At 43.1% G+C, this 19,622-nt stretch overlaps 1 protein-coding gene across 1 annotated transcript in view; it reads left to right on the top strand.

Moving 5' to 3' along the window:
• Positions 1–19,016: 19,016 nt before the first annotated feature.
• Positions 19,017–19,622, top strand: part of slc2a15a (solute carrier family 2 member 15a) — a 41,884-nt gene continuing 41,278 nt past the window's right edge. Inside the window, exon 1 of the mRNA XM_031304726.2 lies at positions 19,017–19,491. Within this exon, the coding sequence (XP_031160586.1) occupies positions 19,447–19,491 (45 nt within the window). The 5' untranslated portion in view covers positions 19,017–19,446. The remainder of the gene's footprint in view (positions 19,492–19,622) is intronic.

Here is a 19,622-nt window from a genome sequence, read left to right as displayed (position 1 = left end):
TGACCTGTCCACATGCTAAAAACGTGACTTGTCGTCGCATACGTGACTTCACTCCCCGAGACGCAAGAAGTTAAAGCAAAAACAATATATAATTTTACTAAGGAAAATGACAAAAATAGTAACGCACAGTGAATTGGATACATAACTTTAATCTGATTACTGGTTTGGAAATAGTAACGCGTTAGATTACTCGTTACTGAAAAAAGTGATCAGATTAGAGTAACGCGTTACAAGTAACGCGTTACCTGGCATCACTGTTTATGATAAGTACATAATGTCAACAATGTGCACAGAATGGTCGACACGCTTTCACCTGCACCCACCAGCAAAAGGGAGAAAAGTTTGAAGTGGAACACATCAAGTTACGTCCACAATTACGAGGGTGAGTAACATAAATTAAGCATAAAGCATATAGCGTTAGCATATAGCCTAGCTTGATGTCTATAAACAAAGTTTTTCTTTATAGAGTTTAGCTAGATTGAATGACAGATGATGGACAGTATGTATATTTAATGAACCCACTTTGTATTTTTTTCTCATTTGGTTAACCCTGGGGATTTGGCTAATTTCAGACATGTTAGAGCCAATAGTAATATAACTGAAAGAACACAAGAAACTGGATTGTTTGTGTTGGATTTTGCATCACTGTTGTGTGTTTATCAGTTATTATTCTTCATTCATATAACATTAGTATGAAAATAATGAATTATAACAGTCTGTATAAAACATTGTAACGTTATCCTACAGTTTCACTAACGTTACTAAAATAAAACAGATCTAGAAATGTAATATATGCGTTTTTATTTGCTCCTTAAATAGCAGTTTAATACAAAGCAAACTGAACAGAAAACCAACTATTTTGTGTCACTTTCTTTTCTTCCAGATGGGGCTGAAGGACTTGACCAATGTTGAGCTGCTGCACCATAGCTGCACAGTGTCATATTACCAACCCATGAAGGCTAGAGGCCAAGAACACTGCTGCCCCCCCCCATGACCCTCCAGCAGGCCCAGATCTATCTATGGCTGGCTACAGACTACAGCCATCTGCAAGTTTTGTTTGTAGTGAACATCAATAGCTGCACTTAAAGTCTCTTGGGGTCATATGGGACTCAGTTGTTCACCATACTGCATCATGAATAATTTTTCTGTTTTGCTATATTAATACTGACAACATTAAGTATCATTACTTAATCACAGTATATTATTCTGGTGCATACTGTTGACATGACTCACTATTTATTATTCATCACTTTAACTTGCCACTACCTCATAACTTAAACTTTGCCTTAATTGCTCTTGTATAGTTAATTTATGTTCTACTCTTATACTAGTTGTATATACCTCCTATGTAAAGGTCCCATGGCATGAAAAGTTCACTTTATGAGGTTTTTTAACATTAGTATGAGTTCCCCCAGCCTGCCTATGGTCCCCCCAGTGGCTAGAAATGGTGATAGGTGTAAACCGAGCCCTGGGTATCCTGCTCTGCCTTTGAGAAAATGAAAGCTCAGATGGACCAATCTGGAATCTTCCCTTTATGACGTCATAAGGGGACAGGTTACCTCCCCTTTCTCTGCTTTGCCCACCCAGAGAATTTTGCCCACCCATGAGAAAGAGAGAGACATCATGGCTTGAAAACAAGGGAAGCATGACAGTTGGTCAAGGCCACACCCCCACCCTCCACCTTGCCCCCCCCCTCTCTCCTCCTCAATAGCATTTAAAGCTCAAAGGAAAGGAAAGCTCATTGTGGGACTGGCTCTAGTGGCTGTAATTCTGCACCAAGGCTGAATTCCGGGAAAATATATAAAATAGACTTTAGATACAGTATTAGGGGACCACTAAGGCCTATATAAAAGAGACTTCAGATACAGTTTTAGGGGACCACTAAGGTCTATATAAAGAGACTTCAGATACAGTATTAGGGGACCACTAAGGTCTATATAAAGAGACTTCAGATACAGTATTAGGGGACCACTAAGGTCTATATAAAAGAGACTTCAGATACAGTATTAGGGGACCACTAAGGTCTATATAAAGAGACTTCAGATACAGTATTAGGGGACCACTAAGGTCTATATAAAAGAGACTTCAGATACAGTATTAGGGGACCACTAAGGTCTATATAAAAGAGACTTCAGATACAGTATTAGGGGACCACTAAGGCCTATATAAAGAGACTTCAGATACAGTATTAGGGGACCACTAAGGTCTATATAAAGAGACTTCAGATACAGTATTAGGGGACCACTAAGGTCTATATAAAAGAGACTTCAGATACAGTATTAGGGGACCACTAAGGTCTATATAAAATAGACTTTAGATACAGTATTAGGGGACCACTAAGGCCTATATAAAGAGACTTCAGATACAGTATTAGGGGACCACTAAGGCCTATATAAAGAGACTTCAGATACAGTATTAGGGGACCACTAAGGCCTATATAAAAGAGACTTCAGATACAGTATTAGGGGCACCACTAAGGCCTATATAAAAGAGACTTCAGATACAGTATTAGGGGACCACTAAGGCCTATATAAAAGAGACTTCAGATACAGTATTAGGGGACCACTAAGGTCTATATAAAAGAGACTTCAGATACAGTATTAGGGGACCACTAAGGTCTATATAAAGAGACTTCAGATACAGTATTAGGGGACCACTAAGGTCTATATAAAAGAGACTTCAGATACAGTATTAGGGGACCACTAAGGTCTATATAAAATAGACTTCAGATACAGTATTAGGGGACCACTAAGGCCTATATAAGAGAGACTTCAGATACAGTATTAGGGGACCACTAAGGCCTATATAAAGAGACTTCAGATACAGTATTAGGGGACCACTAAGGCCTATATAAAGAGACTTCAGATACAGTATTAGGGGACCACTAAGGTCTATATAAAAGAGACTTCAGATAGAGTATTAGGGGACCACTAAGGTCTATATAAAATAGACTTTAGATACAGTATTAGGGGACCACTAAGGCCTATATAAAAGAGACTTCAGATACAGTATTAGGGGACCACTAAGGCCTATATAAGAGAGACTTCAGATACAGTATTAGGGGACCACTAAGGCCTATATAAGAGAGACTTCAGATACAGTATTAGGGGACCACTAAGGCCTATATAAAATAGACTTTAGATACAGTATTAGGGGACCACTAAGGCCTATAAAAAGAGACTTCAGATACAGTATTAGGGGACCACTAAGGTCTATATAAAAGAGACTTCAGATACAGTATTAGGGGACCACTAAGGTCTATATAAAATAGACTTTAGATACAGTATTAGGGGACCACTAAGGCCTATATAAAAGAGACTTCAGATACAGTATTAGGGGACCACTAAGGCCTATATAAGAGAGACTTCAGATACAGTATTAGGGGACCACTAAGGCCTATATAAAATAGACTTTAGATACAGTATTAGGGGACCACTAAGGCCTATATAAAAGAGACTTCAGATACAGTATTAGGGGACCACTAAGACCTATATAAAAGAGACTTCAGATACAGTATTAGGGGACCACTAAGGTCTATATAAAAGAGACTTCAGATACAGTATTAGGGGACCACTAAGGCCTATATAAAAGAGACTTCAGATACAGTATTAGGGGACCACTAAGGTCTATATAAAAGAGACTTCAGATACAGTATTAGGGGACCACTAAGGTCTATATAAAGAGACTTCAGATACAGTATTAGGGGACCACTAAGGTCTATATAAAAGAGACTTCAGATACAGTATTAGGGGACCACTAAGGTCTATATAAAATAGACTTTAGATACAGTATTAGGGGACCACTAAGGCCTATATAAGAGAGACTTCAGATACAGTATTAGGGGACCACTAAGGCCTATATAAGAGAGACTTCAGATACAGTATTAGGGGACCACTAAGGCCTATATAAAATAGACTTTAGATACAGTATTAGGGGACCACTAAGGCCTATATAAAAGAGACTTCAGATACAGTTTTAGGGGACCACTAAGACCTATATAAAAGAGACTTCAGATACAGTATCAGGGGACCACTAAGGTCTATATAAAAGAGACTTCAGATACAGTATTAGGGGACCACTAAGGTCTATATAAAATAGACTTTAGATACAGTATTAGGGGACCACTAAGGCCTATATAAAAGAGACTTCAGATACAGTATTAGGGGACCACTAAGGCCTATATAAGAGAGACTTCAGATACAGTATTAGGGGACCACTAAGGCCTATATAAAATAGACTTTAGATACAGTATTAGGGGACCACTAAGGCCTATATAAAAGAGACTTCAGATACAGTTTTAGGGGACCACTAAGACCTATATAAAGAGACTTCAGATACAGTATTAGGGGACCACTAAGGTCTATATAAAAGAGACTTCAGATACAGTATTAGGGGACCACTAAGGCCTATATAAAAGAGACTTCAGATACAGTATTAGGGGACCACTAAGGTCTATATAAAGAGACTTCAGATACAGTATTAGGGGACCACTAAGGTCTATATAAAATAGACTTTAGATACAGTATTAGGGGACCACTAAGGCCTATATAAGAGAGACTTCAGATACAGTATTAGGGGACCACTAAGGCCTATATAAGAGAGACTTCAGATACAGTATTAGGGGACCACTAAGGCCTATATAAAATAGACTTTAGATACAGTATTAGGGGACCACTAAGGCCTATATAAAAGAGACTTCAGATACAGTTTTAGGGGACCACTAAGACCTATATAAAAGAGACTTCAGATACAGTATCAGGGGACCACTAAGGTCTATATAAAAGAGACTTCAGCTACAGTATTAGGGGACCACTAAGGCCTATATAAAAGAGACTTCAGATACAGTATTAGGGGACCACTAAGGTCTATATAAAAGAGACTTCAGATACAGTATTAGGGGACCACTAAGGCCTATATAAAAGAGACTTCAGATACAGTATTAGGGGACCACTAAGGTCTATATAAAATAGACTTTAGATACAGTATTAGGGAACCACTAAGGCCTATATAAAAGAGACTTCAGATACAGTTTTAGGGGACCACTAAGACCTATATAAAAGAGACTTCAGATACAGTATTAGGGGACCACTGAGGTCTATATAAAAGAGACTTCAGATACAGTATTAGGGGACCACTAAGGTCTATATAAAATAGTCTTTAGATACAGTATTAGGGGACCACTAAGGCCTATATAAAAGCATCCAAAAAGCAGCATGTCATAGGACCTTTAATAATTCTCATTTTGTGTTGCAATACCTGAATTTCCCATCTTGTGAACACTAGGCTTATCTTTATTTTAGTTCATATCATAACCCTGCTCACCAACTCACCTGTACCTGGGTCATCTGTTTGCCAATATCAATGTTCCTGCTACAGTAAATCCTACAGGCAAAGCGTACTGCTTCACAGGAGTATGAACTACATGCTTTTTAGGTTTTTGTGTTAGATATTGGGCAGTTTGTTATGAATTACTCACTTGTTTTGACAAGATAAATTAAAGCCTTAACAACCTGCAAGTGTCAGCTTTGGTAAATTTAATTGTACAGCATTTTTTTAAAGGTTACAGACACGGGCGTAAATCTCATTTAACAGTTGGGGGGGACAATAAACATAACGTTTCTGAAGAGCAATTTCTGAAGGGGAAACAAATAATACAGCCACAATTATACTTGTAGAGGATATGTGTACACAGAGGAAAGCCTTAATACTATCATTAGTGTAGCATGGAGACTGTACCATTATCCTTATTTTCAGTGTTTCTCTTGATTCAATGAAAAAGCTGACTAAATTGACCAAAATATTCTTTTTTAAAACCATTTATTTTTAAGTTGTTTACAATCAACCCACAAAAATACCTTAAAACATAATCACTTATTTTGAAAAAGTGCCCCCATATAAAAGAAATGCAATGCTTTTGTAAGAAATACATGTATTAGGTTATAGTCACTGCTCTAGAAGTAGAAATAAAAAAATAGCTTTAATTTAAAGCAAACTTACATGACGGGACAGGCACTAAACAAAAGTAAAATGAATTATTTCTGTCATTTTATCTGGACAACAACACAAATCTTTAACATCAGATGTTTATGAGTTAGGGTCATAGGTTCACCACAAAATCCACATAAATATTAGGTTTCGTCTGGCACAGAGGATATATATTTAACTGCAGCAAACCCACAACTGTAGATCTTCAATATTAACCCTAGTATCAGTTCACACACAACGTTAGTCTTATCGCTGTGTTAAAGTTAGTTGTAGTGGGTGCAATTCTATCCAACAAGCTATTAAACAAGCTAGGTAACATTACATTATATTACACTAACATAGCAAACTTTTTTGTCATGACTAATTTATGACTTACTCAGCATCATTTCTATTTGAGAAAAGAAAACTTTCATCCGGTGTTTAATATGAATAAAATAGCCTTGAACAGCCTACTTACTACAATCCACAACTAACGTTACTGTAGCAAATCCAACTACCAGTTATGTTCTCTCATTGTCTCCTGTGGTCAATGGACCAACAGATCCCGTTGCTCCGGACGGAGACCACTGAAGTCTATACATGGATTTCTCGGCAACGTCATTGCTGCTTGCGCACGCAACCGGGGGCAGAAAGAAGACGTGTTTCGTGTAGCTAGTAGTAGTAGCAGCATAGCGTAAGTCAAAATGCCAAGGAGTTGTTGCGTGGTTAATTGTACAAACAGAGCCAGTGATGGGTGCCTGATGTTTAACATACCTAGGGGGAAGCATGCTTTTGCCAAAAACCGGCGGAGGTTATGGCTTCAAGCTATAAGAAGGGCAGATTGGGGTCATATACAAGAGTCAGGCTCCCATTGTATCAATCAGAAAAGTTGCAGCTTGTTCAGTTGTTCAGCTAAGTGATATCTACCTGTCAGGGCTGTAGTACTCGAGTCCGGACCATAGCAGTTAAAGGTCCGGACTCGAGACAAGTTTAGACTGCTAGCTAAAGCTACGCCGATGTTTTGCTAACGCAACAGCGTTAGCCTAGCCTGCTGGGTAAATATTACAACTGCCTTCGGAGTTTCTTATATCTGCGTCCACGTTGTCAACATAAGACCTGTGGCGTTAGTGCTCCTTTTGTACCATAATTTTATTGAATGAAATATTAAGCTTCGCTCCTACGAGATGGTTGGGTTTTTATTACGTTACACACAAAGCTAACTGGCTATAGTTAGCCTGTACGTATGCTAGTGGACATTAGCTAACGTTGCCGAGACAGCGGCAGTAGAGTTTCGGCGAGCTAACCACGACAGTGTTGTCGCCCTCTCACCCACAATCAACCTCTGCTGCTACCTTTTCTTTTTACAAAATAAATTGTATAGAACGACTTACATGTCCCTGTTCTGCAGGTATTCCACACAAAGTTGGAAGTGCGCCCTTGTTTAGAAGAAGTCTCTCGGCTAATCCAGCCTTGTACAGGCCAAAGTTGGAGAAACAGCTAGCTAGCTCATGTAATCCTTACCTAGCTACTGAGCATGTGCGCCTCCCAACAAAGATGTTACAGAAGTTGAGAAGTCTCACTCTGTAGCTAAAACAGAGACCTGAACACAAAAAGGAGAAAAAACCTGAAAAGAGGAGCTGCAGCAGTGTGCAGTACAACAAAAATATGGTGTTTTTTGAAAATGAAACCATGTAAACCTACTCTGATATAACCTCTAAATACAATTATGAACCTGAAAATGAGCATAATATGGCCACTTTAACCATTTTTTGTCACAAATTGACAAATTGATTTAATATAATACAATGAACTATGAGAATTATGATTAACTATGACCCTTACAAATAATAATGTCAGTATTTATTTTTTTAACCTTTATTTATCCAGGTAAGTCGATTGAGAACAATTTCTCATTTGCAATGACGAACTGTCACAGTCACACAGTTCCACATTCATACCTGGAAGCTGCCCAGTACAACCACAGTCTGATCTGATCACATTCATACCTGGAAGCTGCCCAGTACAACCACAGTCTGATCTGATCACATTCATACCTGGAAGCTGCCCAGTACAACCACAGTCTGATCTGCTGCCACTGAGCAGCTCCACTGGAGCGGTTGGGGTTAAGGGCCTTGCTCAAGGGCACCTCAGTGGTGGTGATGAGGGAGGCAGCTCAGCCCAGCCAGATTTTATCCTGCCGGTCTGGGGATCGAACTGGCGACCTCCTGGTCCCAAGCTTGCTTCTTTAACCTTCATGCCACCGCTGCCCCGTGTTAAAGGAGCTCAGTCAAATAATGTTAGGTACTGAGGTGGTTTAACCCAGAGTGATCTGGCTGATGCCTTGCCCTGATGTTAACATTGCTGTGTAGCGTTAAAAAATCTCCAGGGGTTTGTTGTGTTGCAGAATAACAATAAGTTTATTTTGTTTTACCGTACAGCATGAAAATGTCCACATTCTCTCAGTGTTCGGCAGTAAATCCATAAACTGTAAGAAAGCATTTTAAAGAAAGGTTCGGTGCCAATGCGCCACAGCCTTACAGTGTTACAGCGGTCAAAAACCCTTTGGCCTTCCCAACACGTTCTCACACCCATCTCGTAAAATATGGACGCTTGGTCAGGTGCCTTTGTCATTCTTATTGACGCTAAAAGTCTCCTTTAGCGCTTTAAGTAAACGCGCTTGGTCGGGAGTATTGCCATCCCTTTTGACGCAGTTATGTTAAGGAAAAGGTTGTAGGTGGGCGTACGGTTCTGTGACTCGTGGGAGGAAAGAAAAAAACAACTATAGCAAGCATGACAAGCAGGACGCGAACCCCGCTCTCCTGGGTGAAAGTCCTGTGTTTGTTTGACCCATCCACCACAACAAACAACCTCCTTACATACTACTCTCTAAATCCTATTTAACAGCTGCTCACCCCGGTGCATTAGACAAACACTCTGAAAGACGCCTTTTTCGTCGCATCAGACGCTGACAGCCACTGTCCAAACATCCTTATTTTACGAGTTCGGAATGAGAACGGATTGGCCTTCCGGACCAAACACCTGCCGACAACAATTTGGATCCCCCTTTATAACCTTTCCCCAGGTAAATGAATAGTGACACCCAGTGTACACACAAGAAACAACACCTAATGTCTAAATACTCAAAATAACATATTTGGCTCCTACAGTCAGTGAATGACTGGTAATTATGAAATATTATGCTACTTGACCGTATAAGTCATTATACAATTTCTTAAAATGTGTTATTAATATGGTTTTAATGCATTATAAAAGAGTTATACATGCTTATAACTAATTACGAGGTGAAATGTGCAACATTATAGCCCATTATAAGTATGTTTACTTACATGCGGTGTTATAAATAATTATAAATAATTGAGTGCTTATAACTATACTTATACAGCGCTATAAACAGATTGTAACACATTATGCATTATGTGTTTATAATGTATTATAGACATGGACAATAGAAACTGTTACCACAATATTCAACTCAGTCTTAAGTTACACTGACAAGAAATCCACTACTGCTTACAGTGTTCTGGTATCATGGCCAGCTATGAGGTCACCGAGGCCTGGACCGCGGTAATTATTTACTAAAAAACCCACTCTCTCCCTGCATCTGAATAACGTAAAACCGCTTGAAACTGACAGCTATTAATAAGTCAGCTATCCGTGCGGGAGAGACTGGCCATGCCACATTGCCTGAGCGTGTGAACCTCTTCCTTTTTTCATTTCGGTGTCCATGTTAACAGGTTAGAGCAGCCACACACCCTGCACATGAGCAGACGCGCGCACACACACACACACACACACACACACACACACACACACATACACACACACACACACACACACACACATATACACACACACACACACACACACACACACACATATACACACACACACACACACACACACACAAGTATACTGTATTCCCAGTTTTTGGACCCCACAAATGTAATTAAACAAGAACACACACACACACACACACACACACACACACACACTCTCAGGTTTGTGGCACTATCTTTGTGGGGACCCGTCATTGACATAATGCATTCCCTAGCCCCTTACCCTAACCTTTACCATCACAACTAAATGCCTAACCTTAACCCTTACCCTCACCCTAACCATAACCTAATTCTAACCCTAATCCTACAACCCAGTCTTAATCCTCAAACAGCCCTTTAAACTTGTGGGGTCCAGCATTTTGGCCCCACAAAGCTGTCGGGACCCCACAAGTATACTGGACTCCCGCTTTTTGGACCCCACGAATATAGTTAAACAAGCCCACACACACACACACACACACACACACACACACACACACACTCACACTCTCTTAAAGGCTGTCTCCCAGCATAACTAATTGGAACATTTCATGGTGGTGACCGCGAGTGGCATGTGTGTCTGTCTGAGCATTATGGCTGTTATGATAATAATGAGAACAAATGAGAGCCATCCATTTCCTTTCTGGCAGCTGATTGGTCCTGATGGCCAATATGCGCTGGGTAATCCATCTTCGAGCCCCTCCCCCTATTAACTGACTGGCGACCCACTGGGAGATCATCAGCCAGTGGAACAGCAGTACTGAGAGGAGGGGTTAGGGCATAGAATATAATAAGTGAAAACACAACAACTTAACATAGCACTGAAATGACCTCATTATACCATCATCAATGCTATTTCTGCTACAACTACTACCAGTGTTGGGCAAGTTACTTTTAAAAAGTAATTAGTTACAGTTACTAGTTACTTCTTCCAAAAAGTAACTAAATTACTTATTCAGTTACAAATTATGAAAGTAACTAGTTACTTCAGAAAGTAACTATTACGTTACTTTCAAGTACATTTTTAAATGCTCAAATGTGACCCCACCTCCACCCCTCTTTAATGGAACATAAAATACATGTGCATGTTCAATTATTTATGATAAATCTGAATATTATAATGAAATGGAACCTTAATACAATACATTATTAACAGAAACAATGTACACAAATCTAAACTATTTTAATGTTGCTGTGGGACAAAGTGAGACTAGCCTCCAATCAAAAGCCATGTATGTAGATATTATGTTTATATAGTGGATCAATACAAATAACACAACACCTCAACAAGCCACAACTGGGAAAAATTCAATTATGCTTGTTAAGCACTATACCAAAAATAAATAACAAATATATACACTCTTTGTAGTGCAAATAACGTAAGTGGCCTGATGTTTATACTTGTGCGCTGGGGTGTGCGTCGAGCCGGATTCCTGTGTGTGTGTGTGTGTGTGTGTGTGTGTGTGTGTGTGTGTGTGTGTGTGTGTGGGGAGTAGGTGATAGAGCGAGGGAGAAGTGAGAGAGTGACGGCGATTAGCTTCGGAGCGAGTAGTGACTCTAGAGTCATATAGTAAGAGAAATAAAGTGTCTCCCCTGTTCTTTCTGACCACAGTGGGAGATCTGGAGCAGGAAAGGTTAACCCTCTCCTTGATTTCATAACGCCATACCTGTCTCTCTCTCTCGTTGACTGACTCGCTTGTGTTGTTCTTGTGTGTCTGACTATGCGTGCTTTCGAACATCCGCCCAACTCTGCCTCTGATTGGCTTAACATGACATTTTACTCAACCTCAGCCAATCGTCAGCATTTATGCGCTTGTGTCGTGCACTGCACACTAAACAAAGAAGAACAGTAAAAAAAGTCTTTGCCTCTCGGCTCAGACTCAGAGATCTAGTTGGTCTGATGAAAAAAACAGCTTCAAATATAGTAATGCGCCGCATTTTTTGGCAGTAACGGTAACAGCGTTATTAAAATGGGAAGAGTAATCAATTAGATTACTCGTTACTGAAAAAAAGTAACGTTAGTAACGCCGTTATTTATAACGCCGTTATTCCCATCACTGACTACTACTACTACTACTGTCACAACAACTGCTACTACTGTGACGATAGTTACGTATTGTAACTCCAGATTCTATGAGTATAGACATAGCTCTCTAACAGCTGTTGCTGTTGGGTTTATCCTTCGCGCATGCACAGTCATAAAGATTTCTTTCATGCCCAGCACGTGCCTCCCTTACATCCGCATATTACAGCTGCGAGACCAGAGATCTGCTCCCAACATCAACATTTTTCTTCAGCCAATGTTAGTGAAGCAGGTGGCCTGGATCTTAGAGGGCTATGCCTATACTCATAGAATCTGGAGTTACAATACGTAACTATCGTTCTATTTCGTATAGGCTTCACCCTCTAAGAGCTGTTGCTATTGGGTTAAGGGTGAAGCTGATGTAGTCAATGCCACCTTTTTTTAATGTAACAAAATCATATTGTTTGTTTGAAAATCTGATAGTGTATCTCCATGACTGGCCTGCTTAATGTTGTGAGGCCCTGCCGCATGGATTCTGAAGGTGCTCCATAATTAAGATTAAAATCATCATTAACTAATGCAAAGCACATTCCTCACGGCACTCTGGTGCAGGAGGATGGAGACATGGCATACCAGATCTAAAAGTGCGGATAAGACCGAGTGAATCATGGAGACACATCGCGCAATGAAAACGGATGAAAAAAGGCACGGAGATGCCCAAGACGCCTTTGCGCAGATGTCAGCCACTGTCATACCTCTGAGGAGTGCCGTGGGTGCTGATAATGCTCTCGTGGAGTGTGCCCGGATGCCACTCCCTTTACACTAAAAGCATGGGTGGTAACCTCACACAGCCGGTGAGACAGCTGCTGTTTCGAAAGAACAGCGTGAGTGTCATATAGTGAATGAACAGCTGCTCCGCCTGATGTCTGCCGTGCGTAAAACATACTGAGATACCACACACACTGGGCAAACTGGGTGATACGTTTATTCCACTTCTCTGTTATGAGGCGGAAGGAAGAAACCCTCAAGGTAAGAAATTCACGGCCGAAAATAGTTCATTTCGACTTTCGGCATGAATGAGATCCGTGTATTCACATACAGCATATTGGCTCACACAGTGGGCTCTACTGTTACAGATCAACATACCCAATTTAACCACAGGGTGGAGCTGTTGCCTAAGTAGCCCAACGAGACACCCTAACCTCTCCAAGCGCTCCCGTTCAGCGGCCAGTGCAACAGTTGTTGGCTTATCACTGATGACATCCCCCCAAATTGGAAAACATGGTGCGTTTGTGTGTTCTAATGCCACTAGAATGGCTGCCAGGCTCTCTTCCTAAATGCGAGCCAGGAGACGAGGAGTCAGGGGGACAGGGGTAAAAGTGAGACCTGTTTTGCACCTTCATAGAGGAACCATAGTGTGCACTGTGCATTCTCTCGTGAGGCGAACAGATCCACTTTCGCCCTCCCAACCTGTTCCACAGCATCTGAACAAGAGTGGGATCTAACTTCCACTCGTTGTGAGAGGGACCCCCGCGACATCAGGTCTGCCGCGCGGCTTAGTAACCCCGGAGTGTACGCCGCTCTGATTAAGAACAGGTGTCTGGGTGACCACGGGCTGAGTGCACCTGTCACGTTGTCTGTTCTTATCAACACGTCTACCTGACAGACAAAGTGTTTCAGCACTTTAGCACCGTGGCAGGCTCCAGGCAATGTGGAGAGATGGAGGATTTCCCCATCTCCCTCCCACAGCCTGGGACTCAGACTTGCCCTGCCATCCAACAAGAGAGGTGTCTGTGTCTGTTACGTGTGACGTCACCCTCCCAAGGGGAACCCCCGACGATAGAGCACGGGGGTTTCCGCTAGGCCAGGTTTGACACGTGTGTGTTTACTCTTGTCCTAGAGGAGCCACTACGTGACTCGCGGGCTTTAACACCAGCAGACGCGTCACTGACAGCGCTGACACCACCCTGTGAGGCGCAATCTGTGACAGCAGAGAGTTTAATGCATCCATCCTGGTTTTCATAGTGGCGGAGTTTATGTCCACACCAGATAAACTACCAACTGTGAGGGGATGGCGAACCCTTTGCCAGTTTATATTAGTATAATAGTAATTCAGTGTTTGTAGATGCTGCACAGCCTCCACGGTGTGGAGTGCAGCTCGCTCTGAGGCTGTCGTAAGGATTAGGTCGTCTAACAGAAACATGATCCCCTCTGCGTAATATTGGAAAAAAACGCCTTGATACATTTGGAGGGCGTACGATGGGCCAGAGAGTAGCCAAATGTCTATTGAACTCCCAGGAATGAGAAGCACAGGAAGTTTCTGTGTTTGAAGATGACCGGAATGTGAACGTGCCCTCAGATCGATGGAAGTGAACCAATTGCAGGGCGCACGCACTGCGACGCATGTACAGCAGCAACATGTGGATCGGTCACTCCAGGATGCACCGGTTGAACAAAGACAGGTCCAGCATTGGACTCATCCCTCCTGTTTGAGGAAATAACGGGAGTAAAACCCGTTGTTCTCCTCCTCTGGAGGGGCGCGGGAGATTAGGCTATAGCATATTTTTCCAGCAGCTCCGCCAGCTCTGACGTCAGAGCAGTTATCTGAACTTGAGATAGCATGATAGTATTTATCACGCTGGTGAACCAGGGGAGGGCTGGCGAATCAAAGCGTATAGCCATTTGTGATTAGCTTCAACATCCATGTGCTCATCATGGGTAAAATGCTTTTCCACACAGCACAGCGTTTCGAGAGCATGTCTGTGTGTTGTCTGTTTACATAGCAGTATCGTGCCCTCCCCGCCACTGTGTGAAGCAACTTGTTCGTTTCTCACAAGCCTTGGTAGGCAGAGTCCATAGTGCGGCTGCCGCCCGATATATGCTGGGAATGCATGGCAGGGTCAGCAAACGAAATGTGTATTCGGATCAGAGTACCGAAAACAAGGCCCGCTAAGGGGGGGATTCAGGACTCTCACCAATCCGCATAATCAGCTGGGAGGTGGAGAATAACTGAGTAGGCTACGCATTTTGAATGGGTGTTTGCGTCTGTTAATTCTGACACAGTGTGGCTGGGCTTCGCCTTCGTTACTGCATGGGAGCGAGCTTGTCTGTGTGTCTGTGTGTGTGTGTGTGTGTGTGTGTGTGTGTGTGTGTGTGTGTGTGTGTGTGTGTGTGTGAGGGGAACGTGTGTCTCAATGGACGCAAGATGCTCAGAAGGGACAAAAGCGGACTGACTGAGAGGAAACTGCTCTTTAGGAGAAACTGAGTGGCCCATAAAAGAGCCGTTATGTTTTCCAACTCTCAGCTGGCGTGAGACATGCGTTCCCGGTGCCCCGTCACTGTCACTGCCACTGACGCGGCTGTTTGCGAGTCGGCTCAGGGGTGGATTGGACCAGGTGGATGCTGCCCGCAGGGCCTTATGGCCCCGTCGGTTTGATGTTTGGCGGGGGATACCGCCGCGGGGGAGGAGGGCGGTACAGTGGATCTGGAGCCGGGGCTTGGGGAGGCACAGCCGCAGCCTGCGGGGCGCCGTCTCCTCGAGCTGACATCTTGGTGCGGCTGTTGTGTCCTCGAGAATGCGGAGACACAAAGAGTGGATTGGCTTGGAATATAAAGGCTGGTCGGTGATTAGAGGTGTGGTTGAGGCGTGGCCCTGCTCCTGAACATTAATTCATTAACTTCATGAAAAAAATGTGGCAAAACAAAGGCATCAGGGGAGATTATAAGCTTGCAACAAGTGAGGAAAGCAGAGACATCAGGAGAGACTGAGAGCTGGCATCAAGAAGGCAAAGCGGAGACATTAAAGACAAAACGTTTGCATCAAAGAGGAAAATCTGAGATATCAGGACAGACTAAAAGATTAGGAGAGAATAAAAGCTTGCATCAAGGAGGCAAAGCAGAGACATCAAGAGAGACTGAAAGCTGGCATCAAGGAGGAAAAGGAGAGACATGAGGAAAGACTTTAAGCTTGAATCAGGGAGGCAAAGCAAAGATATCAGGAGAGACTGAAAGTTGGCATTAGGAAGGGAAAGCAGAGCCATAAGAAGAGAATAAAAGCTTGCATCAAGGAGGCAAGGCAGAGAAATCAGGACAGCCTGAAAGCTAGCATCAAAGAGGAAAAGCGGACACATCGGTAGAGACTGAAAGCTGGCATCAAGGAGACAAAGAGGAGACGTCAGGATAGATGGAAAACTGGCATCAATGAGGCAAAACAGAGGCATCATGAGAGACTGAAAGCTGGCATCAAGGGGCAAAGCAGAAAAGAGACTGAAAACTGGTATCAAGGAGGCAAAGCTGAGGCATCTGGAGAGAGAAATCTGGCATCAAGAAGGCAAAGCAGAGATATCAGGAAAGGCTGAAAGCTGGCATTAAGGATACAAAGCGGAGACATGACGAGAGACTGAAACCTGGCATCAAGGATGCAAAGGTAAGGCATCAGAAGCGACTGAAAGCCGGCATCAAGGAGGCAAAGCAGAAGAGAGACTGAAAGCTGGCATCAAGGAGGCAAAGCGGAGGCATCAGGAGAGACTGAAAGCTGGCATCAAAAAGAAGGCAAAGCGGACATATCAGGAGGGACTGAAAACTGGCATTATGGGGGCAAAACAGAGACATCAGAAGAGACCGAAAGCTTGCACCAAGGAGGCAAAGTTGAGACATCTGGAGAGATTTAACTCTGGCGCACGGCACAGGACAGAAGAGCATCAGTGCTTGCACAGAGCCCAAAGAATATTAGAAGACAATGCCCTCCCACCCAGCAACAGCCTGTTCACCCTGCTGCCATCTGACAAGAGATACTCAAGTATCCGCTGCCGTACCACCAGACACAGAGCAGCTTCTTTCTTCAGGCTATGAGCGTCCTTGACTCCACCTCATCCTCCACTCTCCACCGTGAAACATATTTGTTCTTGTTTGTGTAGTATAAAGGGACTACAAATGCATTTTGTTGTGAAACCCTGTTTTTTTTTTTTTTATTATTTTTTGGGCATTTCCGCCTTTAATAGATAGGACAGCTAAATATGAAAGGGCAGAGAGAGGGGGAGGACATGCAGGAAATTGTCACAGGCCGGACTCGAAACCTGGACCTTCTGCGTCGAGGAATAAACCTCTCTCACTAACCTGGCCACGTGCAACCCTGCATTGTAGAAACTAACAATGAACTTAAAGTACCACTAATACTACTATACGTGGTACTATGTGTGGATATTCTCCACAGCCCCATCAGCCTTCAGCCAGACCAGCTGCTCTTATTAGAGTCTAATTATGACGCCAAAGGGCTGGAAGCAAGTCCCAAGAGCGTCAAATAGTGACGCCAAGAGTCCCGACCCAGAGCGTCAAAAAGTGCAATAGCAATATAAACCAGCTAAAACAACAATATTACAATATATTTCACATGCTTTGCAGTAATGTTATCTTACCTGTCCAGTAGGATGAAAGCCAGCTCTGGGCCCCTTCATGAATCAAATGCCCTGCCAATATTAAGCCTAATTTTCCTCTGACGTCGGTCACGTTCCCATTTCAGTAGATACAACTTGTATCTTTTTTTGTGCTTACATCGACTTTGTGTTGGACTCTGTGTCATGGTGGGTACCGGTTGTTTGCTGACATTAGTAAACTCAATTTCTTCTAAGCTAACACTAACTTGTGTTGCATACTGTTGGCGCTGCAGGGGAGCTGAAGACAGGCAATGCACTCGGGCAACCCAGAATATCAGGGAAGGACTTCTTATGTTACAATCCGTTCACATATTCTCACTGTAGATTTAAAGGGGGAGGCAAGTCCAGGTTTCCAGGGTGGAGAACAGGTCAGGTGAATTCCGGGAAGGAGCGGGTCTGTCAGAGAGAGACAGTAGGTCGGCTAGCGGCAGGGGTCCAGTGGTGGTTCCGGTTCGGTGTAAGGCAGGAGTGGAGCGGTAGCAGGAGTCAGGTTCCAATTGCAGCTGGAGGCACGAGAAAAGGAATCAGGACAGGCAAACATACAAGTAGGCTTAAACAGAAAGGCCTAGGCAAAGGTTAGTCTGGAGCGAGACTAACTGTGGCAGTATTGTCTATGATCTGACGCAGAGTGGAGGAATGATATATTGGTATATGAAGCAGAGGTTGATTGTGGTAGATGAGAGGCAGCTGGAACCCTGACTCCTGCACACCTGACTCCACTCCTGCAATCAGGACAGACAGAGGGAGGGAGAGAAGAGAACAGAGAAGCTACCTAACAATAGTGGGCCTAACAATAACACGTAACAAAAAAACAATGAGGCAACATGAACAGTTTTCAACACCCGCTGTAGAACCTTGCAGTTAATGGGAGTGCAACTGCCATACCAGGCGGTGATGCAGCCAGCCAGCCAGGGTACTCTTGATGGTGCACCTGTAGAAGTTACAGAGTATCCTGGGTCCATATTGAACATCCTCAACCTGCGGATGAAGAAGAGCCGCTGTCGTAGCAGTCTATATGCTGTCTAGCAGTTTTTGTGATGGGGTCGATGTGGTGAGTCCAGGTCAGATCCTCACTGACGTGAACCCCCGAGGAACCTGAAGCTGCCGACTCACAATTAGCTTTGTTTTGCTTACATTGAGATGGCGGGTTGTTGTTTTGGCACTAGATGTCAGGGCTCTGACCTCCTCCCTTTGGGCCGTCTCCTAGCTGTCGGTGATCAGGCCGATGACGTTTGTGTCGTCAGCACACTTTACGATGGTGTTGGAGCTGTGTGTGGCCACACAGTCGTGCATGAAGAGGGAGTACAGGAGAGGGCTGAGAACGCAGCTCTGGGGGGCACCGGTGTTGAAGGTCAGGTGGAGGATATTTGTGGAGCCAATCCGCACTGCCTGGGGTCTCCCCCATCAGAAAAACTTAGCATCCAATCACAGAGGGCAGTGTTGAGTCCCAAGTCTCTGAGCTTGGTGATGAGCTTGGGAGGCAGAATGGTGTTTAATGCTAAACTATTGTCTATGAAAAGGATATTCACATATGACATGAGACATACAGGATTGAATGTCTCAGGCCAGCTCATGGAATTTACAAATGTATAGTTATGTTGTAATAACCAAGTGTATAGTGTGATTAATTGTAGGCTAGTACAGAGAATATTAGTGCCAAAGGGCAGGATTTTCTGAACAAAACCAACCTTTCATTAAGCAGCATTGGAGGTAAAGTCTTTGGATTAAGGAATGTGTAATGCTAGTCGGGTGATTGTTCCCAATAATTAGTCACAAAAACCCACTGCTCTGCTTCTGTCAACTGCGACTCGACAAACGATCAGTGTTTGAGTCATCTTTTTCCCTCCTTTTCACCCCTATTCTTCTCCTTGTTCATTTCTTCTCTTCTCTTCTCCTCTCCTCTCCTCTCTTTCTTTGTAAATTCACTTAGAGTTAATTGCTTCCAGCAGGCTTTTCTCTCAGTCTGTCACGCTGCTATCCGTCATGTGAGGACAGTGTGTAGGCTTGTTATCGGGGCCTGTGGATTGCTGCTGTGAGGAGGAGAAGCCTGGCACACAACACATAATTTGGCTTGTCCATTTTATCGTGGAGTTTCGTGGACCTTGTGTGTTGCTGCTACAGCCATGAGATCCTTTGCAGTGTAGAGATTTTCTGCTGTTTGCTGTTTGGGACTGGATGACAGATTTCTTAAATGGCTGAGGAGGTTTTAATTCCATCATCAGGGAAAATCACATCGGTAAGTTTAGACTGACTGCATAAATCAGGTCAGCCAGGGCTGTCAGCTGACTGTTTCCCTGTTGTTTTAGACAAACCTTAAAATCATCAAATGTATTATGGTAAGCGGAACCCACACTGTAAAAACTTACT

This window comes from Sander lucioperca, chromosome 15, assembly GCF_008315115.2.
Source record: "Sander lucioperca isolate FBNREF2018 chromosome 15, SLUC_FBN_1.2, whole genome shotgun sequence".
Classification (NCBI taxonomy): Eukaryota; Metazoa; Chordata; class Actinopteri; order Perciformes; family Percidae; genus Sander; species Sander lucioperca.
This window is presented reverse-complemented; position numbering and strand designations above follow the sequence as displayed.